General features: G+C 40.9%; 1 protein-coding gene across 1 annotated transcript in view; it reads left to right on the top strand.

Annotated features, from left to right (window-relative positions):
- Positions 1-15,155, top strand: part of LOC121184953 (collagen alpha-1(III) chain-like) — a 52,021-nt gene that overhangs the window by 26,072 nt on the left and 10,794 nt on the right. Inside the window, exons 12-41 of the mRNA XM_041042886.1 lie at positions 1,568-1,687; positions 2,669-2,770; positions 4,721-4,749; positions 4,920-4,973; positions 5,065-5,172; positions 5,271-5,324; positions 5,814-5,867; positions 5,989-6,033; positions 7,228-7,258; positions 7,361-7,414; positions 8,121-8,165; positions 8,259-8,312; positions 8,997-9,041; positions 10,114-10,167; positions 10,610-10,717; positions 11,019-11,072; positions 11,403-11,456; positions 11,579-11,623; positions 11,714-11,767; positions 11,925-11,969; positions 12,328-12,381; positions 12,481-12,531; positions 12,675-12,728; positions 13,410-13,463; positions 13,806-13,859; positions 13,978-14,022; positions 14,122-14,166; positions 14,629-14,736; positions 14,884-14,937; positions 15,088-15,141. Coding sequence (XP_040898820.1) covers positions 1,568-1,687; positions 2,669-2,770; positions 4,721-4,749; positions 4,920-4,973; positions 5,065-5,172; positions 5,271-5,324; positions 5,814-5,867; positions 5,989-6,033; positions 7,228-7,258; positions 7,361-7,414; positions 8,121-8,165; positions 8,259-8,312; positions 8,997-9,041; positions 10,114-10,167; positions 10,610-10,717; positions 11,019-11,072; positions 11,403-11,456; positions 11,579-11,623; positions 11,714-11,767; positions 11,925-11,969; positions 12,328-12,381; positions 12,481-12,531; positions 12,675-12,728; positions 13,410-13,463; positions 13,806-13,859; positions 13,978-14,022; positions 14,122-14,166; positions 14,629-14,736; positions 14,884-14,937; positions 15,088-15,141 — 1,782 coding nt within the window. The remainder of the gene's footprint in view (positions 1-1,567; positions 1,688-2,668; positions 2,771-4,720; positions 4,750-4,919; positions 4,974-5,064; positions 5,173-5,270; positions 5,325-5,813; positions 5,868-5,988; positions 6,034-7,227; positions 7,259-7,360; positions 7,415-8,120; positions 8,166-8,258; positions 8,313-8,996; positions 9,042-10,113; positions 10,168-10,609; positions 10,718-11,018; positions 11,073-11,402; positions 11,457-11,578; positions 11,624-11,713; positions 11,768-11,924; positions 11,970-12,327; positions 12,382-12,480; positions 12,532-12,674; positions 12,729-13,409; positions 13,464-13,805; positions 13,860-13,977; positions 14,023-14,121; positions 14,167-14,628; positions 14,737-14,883; positions 14,938-15,087; positions 15,142-15,155) is intronic.

Genomic DNA, 15,155 nt, shown 5'->3' with positions numbered 1-15,155 from the left:
CTTATCTTTTAAAACGTGCATGAATGTGGGGGCTGTTTTTAGCTGATCTAACAGACAAACAGTCAAGACAGTCCCTATTTTCATTCATTACACGTTGGAATAATAACTTAAGTTCTCCCTCAGCAGTGAAACAAGTTCCAAGATAAAGAACCATCAGCTTTTTGAGTCTCCCGACGTGTCTACGTGTTTTTGTACTTGAACGTCGAATAACCCGGGTTATTCTTATCCTGATCAGCTCTCTAACCGAACCTGTTTAATGACATAAGATTCAATCAAAATTGAATTGTGTTGATGTTAAAATAACTGCTCAACAATATGTTTATTCAGTTTCTTTCCAGGACTGAAATGAGAAGATAGATAAAAGTCTCATGTCTGTGTGAAGTACAGAGCTGGAGTTGGGCTGTTGTCAGCCTAGCTTAGCATAAGGACTGTAAGCAGGGTGAAACCAGACAGGTCTTGGTTGAGGACTCTGTACAGGCATGATGTTACCAAACGTACGTAACCATACTGCGATGACAAGACTCTGAGAAGTTGTGCACTGTCAGTACACTCATCTATTGTCCCAGCACATGACTGAATTCACAATTTACATTCCTGTGTGTGTGTGTGTGTGTGTGTTAATCAGTGTGCTGTAGAGGTGGTGGTTGTTATTTTGTTTAGTTTTCTTTGGACTAGAGTTCTCCTTGTCTTTGTGCCAAGCTGACATGGCCACACGCCTTCTCCTGCTCTGCACTTGATGCACTCACATATTTGACATATATTGATTTTCTCAGTTCACTATTGGAAACAAAACAAAGAAATGTATTTTCCAGAACTTGAGCTATTTCTGTATGATTTTCTAGGGGGATGCACTGTTTAAGGAAACCTCTAGGACAGATGATCTTTTCTTTTCAGAGTATCTTTTCTCAGTGCAGCGAGTTTCCCCTGAGTGGCTGAAGTCATTCCTCAAGTGACCTCTCTTTAATGGGCCTGTACTTTGGTTGGAAGTGGGGGTTATGGTTATTCTGTGCAAACAGTGTGGCTGCATCAACCCATGTGGAACTGACTCACACTGCTTTTTATTCATCTTGTGAAATTACAGAGTACAGAGATTGCTTTCAAAACACATTGCATTAATAATGCAAGAGAGACCACAGTGACATTTTCTCTGTAAGATCATCACTCTGTCCACGATGGCAGACAGAAGGCCTGCCAGTTGTTGCCAGTAAGCCGTACATATGGTTGAAATAGCTGAATGGCATATTGTTCTTACAGGGGTGTGCTGGGAAGGAAGGCTACACTGGATTTAAAGGTGACAAGGTAAGATATGCATGAGTAAGTTTGCCGTTTTGTTTTGTGTTTGACAGCAGCAATTTTGTTTGAATGACAGTTTTCACACAATCCTAAACAAACTGAACCAAACAACAAACACACAAATGTTCATAAGAATCAAAGCAAACTCTGCTCAGTATAAATAGTATAAGTAACTTTGCTGTTTGCTTTAAGAGGGTGATATCTTTTATGTTTCCATTCATGAAATATGAATATGTGTTTTACTAATTGAGTCCTTTTATCTTCTCTTCTCAAGGGATCTCAAGGTATTCCAGGCCTGGATGGTAGGAGAGGGGATCCAGGGCCTCCAGGACCTCCAGGACTTCCCGCTCTTTACCTATGGAGGAGCTCTGAGGACGACTGGACAGCTTTTAGGGTGAGTCTAAATGTAAACACGCAAACCACAATCCAACTGGAACTGCACTGAATCCTTGAGGAACTGGACCATACTGTAGCACCAGTATAGAATACGCATGAGCGTCCTTTTTAGTTCAAGTGTCCTCTCAAGGTTGTCCAACCAGACCAATGTCCCCAGTGTCCTCACCACACTTTGTCTATTCCTGGCTGCTAATGTCACCCTGTCTTAATGCCACAATATTCCCAGCCAGCTCTCTATGATTGAAAACACTTGTTTAGTTAATATAGTAACTATAAGAAGTGTTGTAGTACTGTGGGTTTATTCTAACTTGGGTCTTACTATTTTGGAGTTTAGGTTATTTCCATTCTTTACGATAGCACTGTAACGGACAGAGTAATGACTGAGGTCTGAGAAGAAGATGAGATCACTGTAAGGCTTGAAGGAACATAAATACACAAGCAGTCAGGCAAACAGACAAAGGATCATGCAAGCCACTTCATTAGGAGGTAAAAGGGAAATATCTGTCTGTGTGCATGCAGCTATGGCAGGTGTGATGGGTTATAGATGAACCAGTCATTCGGTCTGTTTAACGCTAACACTGATTGTCACAACATAAAAATAAGACGCCAGATGTAATGAACTGGATTTATCCTGTAATTTAAAAAAAAAAAAAAAATGAAAATCAGTTCACAGCTATACTTTCATAACCCCAAAATGGAAGAACTCGATTTTTAACTGAATTTCAAAGTAATAAAATGAGTGGCAGATGTCACCATGTACAGCTATTACTGTCTACAATACAAAATGAGCCTCTATTCCAGGCACGGCTGAGTAATCCCCTCCCTGTCTGTTGACATTTTAGGTAGATGGCTGTAGCTCAGGCCATATAGCTCTCTGTGCTCACACAGTCTATAATGAAAACTGAAGCATCTGCCAAGCATTGTTACTGGAGCAAATCCAGACCTCGTGCCCGGGTCAGTTCCTGCACTTTGCTTTTAGACCCAAGGAACGAGCAGGGTCGAGCTGGCTGTCAAAGGCCTCAGTGTTGCAGCTCTCTCTGAGTACACCAAAGGCTCTGACTGCTCCTTCCACAGAGACACAGTGAGACTTAGGGAGGTCCAGCTCCCTCCATCAGTCTGAGCTCGACCTTGACAGGCTTGGCCGGCCTCCGCTCATACCCCCCCCAACTGCAGCACCATTGCCAAGACAAATATTACCTGAAGCAGCAGAGCTGGGTGGTGTAAGAAACCTGAAGGTTTCCTGTATGCTACAGTTGACTGGCACTTCTCTGACTCTCAGAGTGCAGTGACTAACAGCCATCATAGCACTGCACAGTGCACCGTATGGAGCTCTCAGCACTTTGTCACACACTCATGTTGTTTGGCTCCATCTACAGTCCCGAGTGTTACACGACAAAGTGTCAGAGCCATGTCAACCAGCTGTGTTCAAGTAGCGGTGTGATCACTCACAGCTGTGATTCTTGAACGGCTGTCTTTTAAGGTGCATTTGCACTGTCAAACTCTGTACTGTGTGGCCTGCGTGGGAGCTTAAAGTTGCAATAGACAATGAAACTGCAACAAAAAAAAAAGAACATCTCATCCTGCCTAGTGGAGACAGTAGTTGCAACCTAAATGCATCACCGATCACTGAGGGGAGATTATCCATAACAAGTTAAAACCCAAAGAGTAAAAATTCCAGTCTCCTGGACAGTTCTGAGCATGCCTGTGGGACTGCACAGAGAGAGTCATTGTGATAGTTTCCAATCCCTATGCCTAAACCACGACCTTTTCATAAAACTCACCAAGAAGTTTTTGTGCGTAAACCTAACCAAACCGAAACCATTCCACAACCTTAACACGTTTATTTTTATTGCCATGATGATGAAGATCCAGTACGCCTGCTACTGGTACTCCTCTTTGGATTGTAACCAAGGATAGGTTAAAACAACCAATATGGTCATTTAGATTGGAGGACCTGATGTGACTAACAGTAACTTAAAATAATTAACTGATTCATTAAAATTTAATTGCAGAATCACTGCTTCTCTGACCTTAACAACATCCAAAAGAGCTATGAACTATGAACTAAGTCCTGACCAATCAGCTCAAAATACACAAATACTCCCGGTGTAAGCGGGCCTCAGATGGACTGTGATGGACTGCTAGTCCCCAGGGAAAACAAAAACCCTGAAAATCTGGAACTGTTAAAAACAGAGAAGAATGAAGTGTGTTGTGAGTTCTTCTGCCTTTGGGAGAGATCCACTCACTTCACATATTGGGAGATTATCTTCAAAGCTGCTGTGAGTCCTGTTGTTGCAGTCAGTCTTCTCAGAGCGATCTTTCAAAGCCGAGTCAGTAAAATATCAACACAAATCAAACCGTTTAACAGTGATTGATAAAACACTTGGCGGGGGGCGGGGGTGTTGGGGGGGGGCGTGGTTGAACTGGGCACCTGACCTAAAAGCTTCAGCCTGCTATTCGTGTGGATGTGATCAAACACTTATCCTGCCTTGCCCAATTTATATTTTGTATAAGTGTTAAAGTGAGCTTTAGGTTTCCTCATCAGAAGGCATGTCTGTTAGTTGTGGGACTCCCAGTTAGCCAAGAATATCTCTCACATCAGTCCTCATTCAGCTGGCACTACCACTTGGTGTTTTTTCTAACACTGATACATACATAAATGTTCTTAGGATGAATCCTTGGTCTTCCCATGATTGAGTACAGCCACACAGAGCTGCTTTCACAGCTGTAAACCTTTGTCAATGTTTTATTTTACAGTAAACCTTCAGATTTTTACCACCTTTATGACATTTAATTGTTACCTTTACAAAGAAAATAGGCCGCGACCTGTCAGATATGTGTATATTTTCATTTCTATTGTTGCTTTTTTTTTTTTTTTCCCCCCCAGAGATCAACCTTCTCTCAGATGCTGAGAGCTGGCTGGCCGGTGAGTAGCTGAGCTTTTAGACTGGATCTGAGTCGTTCAGTCAGAGTTAGTGTCTGATTTATATTTCTCTGGCTCTTAAGGTGAGCCCTGGCCCTCCTGGACCAGTGGGTGAAATGGGAAAACCTGGCCCTCCAGTGAGTTAAACATCCACTATGTTTAAATAAGTAATTCAGAATGATGATATTGTCACTGTGGGTGAACAACATCACCCATGATCTTTCCCATTATTTTGACCCTGCTCTTGTCATAGTTCTCATAGTTAATGTATTTTTAAGGTTGTTATTAAACAGTTTGTATCATTAAGGGTATTCCTGGAGACCCAGGGAACAGAGGAATGCCAGGACAGACAGGAACCATGGTAAATATTGAAACTGAAAATCCTTTCTGTATCATCAGTAGCTGTATTATACCAGGTGACCTAACATTATGTGATTGTATCCTTGTATTAGGGTTACCCTGGGCCAAAGGGCGTCGCTGGCAAGACAGGGAGGTTGGGCAGGAATGGCAATCAAGGAGAGAATGGGTGCTCTGGGCCACCAGGACTACCTGGGCTCCGGGTGAGAACTAACAGGATCAGGTTTAGAGAATCTCTCACTTGTTGCTGTGCCAATGATCAGCCTGCATCATTTGTGAACATCTGCTGTTGTCCAATCAGGGTCCCAGAGGTTTTAAAGGAGAAGGGGCTTTACCAGGGGAGAAAGGGGATGAGGTGAGAGTTTGAGGTGAAACATCAAAATGATGACGATGATGAAGTTTTTTTTGTCATGTACCCCGTGAATGCAGAAAAATGCAACATGTCCTATCCTGTCCAGTTTGCTCTTTGTGAACTAAAATGTATTCTGAAGTTTACCTGCTGTTACTGGGAGGCTTCAGCAGTTAATCTGAGTTAATCAGATCAGGTGGGTAACTTCCTAAATTCTGTATTTTTGTTTCCTTGTTGAGCTGCAGTGTGAGGACAGTAACGAAAGGAAGGACTTGGGTTGTAGATTTGGAGATATCCACTCGATTTGTCTAACTCAAACAGCTGAAGTCTCATATTAGCTACAGATAAGCTTTTCAATTCATTTCTGCACAGAAACAGGAGTGTGAATTCTCTCCTCCATCACTTACACTGAAAGCACATGAGGAAGAGATCTTTGGTAGATAAATAGGAAAGTACTGATATGTACCTGGATGAACTCTGTGTCCTGAACTTCAGGGTTTCAGTGGTGAGCCTGGACCATGTGGAGACAGAGGGCGAGCTGGGGAAAAGGTCAGTATAAAAAGGATTTTGAAATAGTATTTTAATATGATTCTACATAATAGAATAGAATTTGTGGTTGACAGAGTGGTTGAAAACACAATGGACTGCATGTTGTTTTTATGCCTTCTAGGGATCTAAAGGGGAACCAGGAGAAGATGGGCCCACTGGACCTCCTGTAAGAGTGACAGCTAGTTAAAACTATCTATGTTTAAATGGAAATTCTACTAACTTTACACAGAACAGTCAGTTCTGTGAGTAGTGCTGCTTAGCTTGTGAATACAGCGTGAATATAATTTATTGTATATTACTGTTACAATAAAGCTTGCAAGTCATGGGCATTTATCAGTCATGGAGGACCTAATGAAAGATATATTGTGTAAAGTCTAGGATCTGGGCTTTTTGGAGCACTAAGAGGCTCTAAAAGTCATGAAGGTGGAGTACTAAACTTCCCTTCAATACTCTGTATTACTGATGTTAAAGAGTCTCATATAGTACTGTACCATTTATTGCCTACTAATTTTCACTTATTAGCCATAACTATTAGCCACTGTTTGCATGAAGAAAAAATTTATATAGAATATACATTATATATTCCTGTTATTTATTTTATTTTTTGACAACTTTCTACATTGTTCCACTGCAGCACTTCAGTGTAAAGCTGCAACCAATGGTTATTTTCATTATTGAAGCCACGGATTATTATCAGATCATTATTTTCTGTATAAAATGCCAGAAAATGTTGATACATCACAATGTCTTTAAACTCATGTTGACATTTTTAAATGACAGTGTATGTGAGAGTGGGACAGACACTCTCACATACTTAGATTAACAATCACACCCAGCCTCTTGGATGGTCTGTTTTGTCAAATCTGACTGCAGTTTGTACTTATCAGGGTCCTTTGGGTAAAAGAGGCGTTCAGGGGCTGCTTGGACCTCCAGGACCTCAGGTAGGACATTTGTTATTCTGTGCTGATAAGATTGTGTCTTTTATCCCTTCACTCAAATGTCTCACCATGTTCATTTCTCCTTTTTTAATCAGGGAGACTCTGGACATGATGGAATGAAGGGTCCTCCAGGACTAGAGGTGAGCATGCATTAGTGCTCCTACCTGTTTCACAATGTTCGCACAAGTGTTACGTGCTGCTGATGACAAGAGACGACAAGAAACTCTAATGATCAGTTGGAATTTCCTAGGGTGCACCAGGGGCCACAGGCAGCATAGGACCTCCTGGACTGAATGGGTCTGAGGTGAGTTTATATCAGGAGGCTTCATATTCCTTCATATATTCATTCATTTCATTTTAGTTTCAATCAGTAGTGAAATACAGATATGAAGGTTTATGGTGTTTCTCTTTGTCCTGTACAGGGGCTTCAAGGTCCAGCTGGTCCACGAGGTCGTAAAGGCCCTCAAGTATGTCCTCCAGTTCACCTGTTAGGCTTTACATGATGGAGAGTCAGTGCAGCAGTATAATTATTTAGTCGTATTGTATCTCTAACAGGGACCGTCAGGATTAGCAGGAGAGACAGGCTCACCTGGACCTCGAGGGACTCAGGTAACTTTAATCTGAGAATGCTGTTCTGTGATCCTTGTTTAGATTGCACAGTAATAACTGAACTGACAACTCTGATAAGTTCTTCAACAATTTTATCAAATCAGAACTATAGCTGTAAGAAAATCAACTTGAAACAATAAATGGACAAACAGGAACAGGAAACAGGAAAAGTTAGTGGGACTGTGAGGCTTCATGTGAGCTTTCAAAGACCGATTCATGAAACTCTCTCAGCTGCACAAACCTGTTGTAAATCACTCGTTTCACACTGAGGGGGTGTGTGTTTGTGAGATGGGATTTTTAACATAATCAGTGGAACCTAAAACTGTGGTGCTATCTCTAACTCTAAATTCTTTACTATAATTCTAAAATCAAAGTGTTTTCCCTCTGTGAAGAAGGGCAGTCTATCTGTTCATGACTTGTGTGACAGGGCTGGCCCACTTGTAAATGTCACTCATATCTAAGAGAAAACTCTAAATACAAGAAAACTGGTGAGTGCCTCGGATTCTCTTAAATTGCTTGCACCTGCCACTTAAGGCCAAATCTGTTTGTATGACTGGCTCTTGCATTTTGGTCGTGTACCGTGATCACAGTGATTGTTGTTTGGTTTTATGGTTCAGAAAAACACATTTCTGTTGTTTCCAGGCTCAAGTTTGATGCACAATATCTTGTGTATTATGTTTTTTTTTATTGGTTTGTGTTTTGTCAGGGTCAACCAGGCAGCGATGGCCCTTCTGGTCCTAAGGGGGAAATGGTAAGTTTTAATACAATTATCTGAAAAGTTGTGTTTGTTCAGTGAACTAATTTAATCAACCGATGATGCTGATGCCCTCGCTGTCTCTGACAGGGTGAAGTAGGACCTATGGGGATAAAAGGATTGCCCGGCATTGAAGGGCCCATGGTAAATAATGAGTTCGTTATCTCTAATGTTCAATTGTTATTATCAGTAACTAAACTACATATCACAAATACAGTACACTGCTCACATGATCGTCTGTAATTAATCTACAGGTGTGCTACAATAAGTAAAATCTTACAGGTGAACAGTGCTTTTTTTTTTTGGTGTTTCTTTGGCTCTAGAATACGCTCTGCATGAGTTGTTGCCAGATCTGTAGACCTGAGTCACAGTTTCAAAATGTAGGACTTGAGCCTTGACTTGGAAACTCAAGTTTTGACCTAAATAAACATTAGAGCCATGAAACTAGACAGACTATGACTTTTAAAGTATTAATGAAGACTGGCTGTCCCCCATGTGGCTCACATCTGACTGAGTCAGTCCCCGTTTCATACACAGATTCCCACGTCTTTCTTTTCACTATGCTGCCACCTGCTGTTACACCTCCGTGTTCATCACGTGGCTCTGCTCAAAGCCCCATGACTGCTAACACTTTGGAAATACTGATAGCTAATAGTTTTATTTTTGTTCTTTATATCACCAGTCAAAACTACTCCCAGTTTGAATTCCAGCTACGTGAAGAGTGAGCAAACTTGGGAGATGTTAGACACAGCAGATATTTTCCATGTGTTGTTACTATACAAACATGTTCGTATTTTAGGATTCAGCATGCTCTGTCTGCTCTTTCAGGGGATGAGTGGAAGTCCTGGTCCAAAAGGATTTCCAGGTGGCACAGTGAGTTCAATTAAATGTCACTAGAGGCACAAGAAGATGGATTATGATTCATTTAATATATTGATTACTTTACCAATTCTAACCCTAGGTTGGTTGTAACTGACTAATTTTAGAATCAAATGCCAAACATATGGTAAATCACAGCATCTGATTCCTGCCAGGTCAGAACTGTGGGTCAGCTGTCTACACTTACACAGCCAGAGTTTCCCATGCCTTCACATGGCTTCTGTCAAAATGTATTATAAACTGTACTGATCTTGTTTTAATATAGCTGGAGTAGTATTTTCCACGCTGTAGCCAACTGTAGTCTTGACTGAGACAGTACAGACCATGAAACAGACCATACTGTCTTAATATTCCAGCTATCTGAGGCTCAGAGTAGAATTGTTTTATTGGACCTGTCAGTGGACAAACATGCTTGAGGAGCAGGTGTTTACACTCAGTATGAGCAGGACATCTTAACTGAAGACAGTTGTATCTTTTGGCTGCGCAGAAAGACAGTTCAAAACATATAGTGTGAGTCAACACAGTGTACATGATTAGTTACAAACTTACAGGATCTGCCCAACACATTCAGCAGACATGGAGCAACATTATCCTCCCGTTGAAGTCGTGTTTCAGGCCACCTGAAGAATGTAATTCTCTGGTTTGGTCTCAGCCAAACTTCAGGAAAACATTTAGATAGATAGATGTTCCACTGTCTTCACGAGACAGCCAATAATTATCTCTGCCATGTGGTATTAGACAGGTATAGTGGGTTTATCAGAGCCTTTTCTCTGCTGAGGTTGCTGCTGGAAACAACACTGATCAGACCTGACAGTGAACAGCAAGAAGCTGAAAGAAGCAAATGAGGTCAAAACAATTCTCAGTGGGTCTTTGCAATATATTTAGTTTTAATATGAAATATTGATTAATTCAGCTGTAAGTGAAAACCTATAGTTTTATTTTTCAGTCTTTTCTATGGATTAAAAGATAAAGATGAGGTGAATTAAACTGGAAGTGATTTGAGTCAATGGAAAACCATTCTAATGTGACATTACTACTGAACATGTAATGTCATGTTTATGTTCAGGGTTTCAGAGGACTGGATGGTGACAGTGGAGAGGCTGGACCAAAAGGAGACAGAGTAAGAGGAAGTCATCATTGGTGATGGACTGTAAAATGAAACTAAATCCATAAAGCTGAACTTTGATAATCCCCCAAGAATTCAGATTCAGAAGTGGTGATAGAAACTTGTCTCACCACTACTTTATTTTCACCTAATCCAAAAATTATGAATCAATCCTGAATTTGACTGAAGGGGGTGGATTTCATGAGGGATGTGAAAATAAATTTATATAAAATCACTTGCATGCAGACATGAGTAACCTTTAAAAACTTTTATCAAGGTATTTTTTTTTTTTTTTTTTTACATATTTACAGAAAACAAAGGACATCACTGTGATGAGCAGTAACAGTCTCTGTCTAATGCCAGTGAGACTGCTGCTGCTTGTGTTTCCCTAATTTGTCTCATAACCCCATACAGCACCACTTTTAGAACTAAACCTCTGAACTTATTGTTCCCTTAGGGCCTTAAAGGGGTTGCAGGAATCCAGGGTCGTCAGGGAGAGAGGGGTGAACGTGGCATCTCAGGCCCTCCAGGGGTGAGAGGTCAACCTGGGCCCCGAGGAAAAGAGGTACAGATCATGGTCTGATTGTAGGAGGAGATCATGAATGAAAGATAATATGAAACAACATTCCAGCTCTGAGCTAACGAGTTGAAACATCTACTTTCTCATATAATACATATAATACTACTACATAGTGGATTTTTTGTCAAGTTAAAATAAACTGGCTAGTGGTGTTTGGTTGTAGCCATTAGAACTCACATAAGGTTTAAGCATTATTTTAATTTTATGGATTCAAACACCTATAGTGAAGTGGAAGAGTTTATTATATGCCATAGTTCTAATGACTTTTCTTGTCATGCCTCCTTAGGGCGAGGACGGGGAGGCCGGTCCCCAGGGAGTAGTTGGGGAACAGGGGCCAAAGGTCAGAGGTTTTTATTGCTGCCTGGTTATGTATAAGGTAGTAAAACGGAGCCATATCATGTCACAGCGTATCGTCCACAGGGGACATGTTTTTACACAGCATTGCTCTGAACAAAGACTGACAAAGCTTTTGAACCATGTGATGATGATAGATGACCACTGATGTAACACTGCTCCTGTTAGTGCCACTGCTTCTAGTACTGGTAATGATTTTAGTGCCTGCAGTTCAACAACAATATGAACATCTGTGTAGTCTAAGAATGTATAAACAAACAGGAATTAGGATTGTCAAACCATTCATACTAACAACAAATCTGTTTTCATATTTAAGGGCGACAGAGGCACCCCAGGACAAAAGGGGAAGTTAGGACTCAAAGGACAAAGGGTAATTATTACCTGGACATTAGAAACTCACATTAATCAATATCAGATTCTTGCATTGAAAATACATTTATTATTTTAAAAGCTGTTTTTGTTTCTTGACTTCTTGCATACATTGATTTACAGGGTCGCCCAGGGCTCCCTGCTCCGTTTGGTCTCCCTGGTATGCTGGTAAGAATGAACAGATATAAGCTCATCAAGTCTGATTTACCTGTAATCACTAAACCACATTTGTGTATCTGTTTGCATATGTTGTTACAGGGTTTCAGAGGCCGAGTTGGGACTGAGGGAGCAGAAGGAAAGCCTGGTACACAGGTTCCCATTTCATAACTTTTCATCTCATAAAATTCTGTTTTTGCTGCATTTCTTACTTTTATCCAGCTCCATCAAACCATTTCAGTTTTTTTTTTTTTTTTTTTTTTTTTTTAATAACATTGAGACACATTTGTAATGTCGTATGTCTTATATGCAGGGTGTTCCTGGTTCTGCTGGCCCTCCTGGCCCTAAAGGAGACAGAGTGAGTTGTTCCCTTTTAATCCCACTAACAGGGGACAGGATGAGGTTATGATCAGTTCAGCGAGGATTCAGGCACACAACATTAGACTGTTTGTATCTTAGAAGTGCACTGATTACAAAATATACACAATTTGGCTCTTTGCACATCAGTTTTTCATGAAACATTGTTTGGGAAATTGAGCCAAAGCATACATAAAATACTGGAAATTCCCCAGAGGCCAAATCTACAAAGCTTTTAAAATGTGTCTATAATGACACCAGACTAGCATCATCATCATCATCATCATCATGAACCAAAGAAACCCTGATTCTGTGCCTTATTGTTAAAAAGCAGCTCTGTGGTCTCTGTTCACATGCAGGGGCTTCCAGGTGTGGCTGGTGATCCAGGGTGGACAGGTTCTCCAGGAGCTGCAGTAGGAAAACACTTGTTGTTCTAATGAGCATTTTCCCAAACCAGTGAGGTCAGTGTAAGGGTTTAACATACTAACAGGAGCCGTTTGTGCCTTCAACAGGTTCCAGGAAAGCCAGGTGAAAATGGAATACCTGGACCGACTGGGCAGAGGGTGAGCTGATCACGCTGGGTTTTTTTTTTAATTTCAGAAAATAAAGAACAAACAGTTGAACTGCAGTTACTGCCATTTGTGATTCGCTGTGATCATGTTTTATGATAAACATATGAATAATTCATTTTAATGTCTCTCTTTAGGGCTTCACAGGGAAACCAGGGTTGATGGGCCCCCAGGGTCCAGTGGGCATGTATGTAAGTGACTGTTATCAGCTGTTTACGTGGCCACCAATCTGAAGTGTTTTATTTTTGTCGGACTACTTCTTTTTTTTCAGTGTAATCAGCAAACAGTGTGAAGTCTAAAACCATTCCAGGTTTAACCTGCTTGTGTTGCTTTTAAAGTATCTTGAAATGGTTTTGATGAAATTAAATTAAATGAAATAAAATATCTCCATCCATTTTACAGGAAGGTCTGTTTACATGTCTCGGAGAGTACAACCGCTTTTTTAAAACCTTTTTTTTCTACTTCCTTCAACTTATTTTTTTAAACAGTAGAGTATGACAGAGGAAAAGTGTGGTACAGCTTTCCTTAAACAGATGGAGAACAGAACATACAGACATTATAGTAGGACAGTGAAAAACTGTTAGTTGAGGAGAGTCTACCAAATACCATGACCTGGATGACTTTGACTCTTAAGATGTAAGAGTCTAAAAAGAATAAGGAAGAAAGGGTTGGGTTTAAGGGAAAAAGTCAGGATGGACCGGGGCTGAGCTGAGAGTATGGAACTGGGTCAGTATTATTGGAGTGTAATTCTATATTGCTGCAGTATCTCTTATAATCATATTAATGAAAATCGTAGGGATTTCTAACATTTAAAATCAGTAGCAGGTAAAATTACATGTGAATAGAAACATAAAATCTCACCTTTCCCACAGGGTCACCCAGGAGCAGTGGGTCTGACTGGGAGACCAGGTCCCATGGGACAGAGGGTGAGACATGGCTGCTGCTACAGTGTTATAAGCATATGATCTGAATCATAGTCAGTGCAAACAGTAGGTTTACCATTTCTTCCACACTGAACATCCGACATAGACTTCATTTAAGGCCTGTGGTACAGAAACAATAAACATCACATATACAGGATGGATTCCTTTGTAAATCAGTCTTGACTAAACTGAATTAGGTTTTTTTTGTTTCCAGACAGCTGTCAAAGATTTGCTTCAGCAGAAAGTTTCAGATGTTAGCGTTGTAAACTGGTCCACCTGTCAACGTTTGTGTGGTTTCATCATGCTGAAATGTGATTGCAGTGTTTTCTGGTGACTGTTGTGCAGGGAGATGCTGGTGTCAGAGGCCGCCCTGGTAACCCAGGAAAGACTGGACCTCCAGTGAGTGTGTTTGGTGAAATTTACTCTCCACTGAATGTCCTCTGTTATGGTGGACAGAAACTGTCCTGTGTATTGGTTAATCTTGGCTGTAGCCTGTATTGAAATGTTGCCTTCTCAGGGTCTGCAGGGCATTCCTGGTGTGAGAGGGCCTCTGGGACCACAGGTGAGAACATGACTTCTCTAAAAGCCTAAATGCATATTGATCAAAAATCATAATGCAAGAGGGAAACCTGACATTATTTCTGTCATCTCTTCCCTTCAGGGCTTCCAAGGAGAGTTTGGGCCCAAAGGCTTTCATGGACTGCCAGTGAGTAAGCCTTACAGAAACATAGTGATGTTTCAGGCTCAGTATATCCACCATAACAAGTCAGTTCATCCAGTTCTCACTTTGTATTGTCTTGTTTAAACTCCCTGTTCTATTTCCTCTGTTCGTTTCCACCCAGACCATTAACAGTCAACAATTAAACTCAGAAATGAGGGATTCTGGATGTTTCCAACAACTTCTGGTGTAGAACCTACACACCTCTGGTTTACTGGAATCCAGATATGAATACAGATACTTCAGTGAAATAAAGGGATATAAACATAGATACAGATAGCAATGCACTTCAAAACCTGAAGTGCACTGAGCATCCCTTCATGATCCCATGATGAGATACAAAATATCAACATATCAGTGCATTCTGAGATATTTTCCTGTTTGATTAAGCTTCAGTTCTTATGATCAGCTTTATTTAAGTTCTTTTATTTTCATTCCAAATGGTTTCAGGGCCCTCCAGGCCAACCAGGACCAGAAGGCAGCATGGGAAGCCCTGGTCCTCCAGGAAGCCAGGGGCCACAAGGGCCAGCAGGGCCAGTTGGACCTAGAGGGTTTCCAGTGAGTGGGTACTTTTCACCTTTCTCTCCATTATATATTGATATAAAACTCTACCATGCTGTCCTATACTCATACTGTCCTATCACATTGTATTATCATACAGTGTCTCTTTAGTGCAAGATCACTATTTTACTTTTTTCTGATCAGGGAAAACCAGGAATTGTTGGATTGATGGGTCAGGCTGGAGAGAAAGGAGAGCAGGTAACTGGTTTTTAGTATCATTTCCAAACTTGAACACATTGAATATTAGAAAATATTAGGTGAATAGTGCTTCAGTTATCAGCCTTTCAAACCTGAAATGAGTCCAAGCCTTTGCATACAGACAATAGGTGTGTTATTTACTGTTTTTAGGGTGCAGTGGGTCCTGTGGGTGATGTTGGTGCACCAGGTCTGGACGGGCAGCAGGTCAGTTAGCTCCC

This window comes from Toxotes jaculatrix, chromosome 7 (assembly GCF_017976425.1).
Source record: "Toxotes jaculatrix isolate fToxJac2 chromosome 7, fToxJac2.pri, whole genome shotgun sequence".
NCBI lineage: Eukaryota > Metazoa > Chordata > Actinopteri > Toxotidae > Toxotes > Toxotes jaculatrix.
The sequence above is the reverse complement of the archived record's forward strand: the minus strand, read 5'-3'. Positions and strand labels throughout refer to the sequence as shown.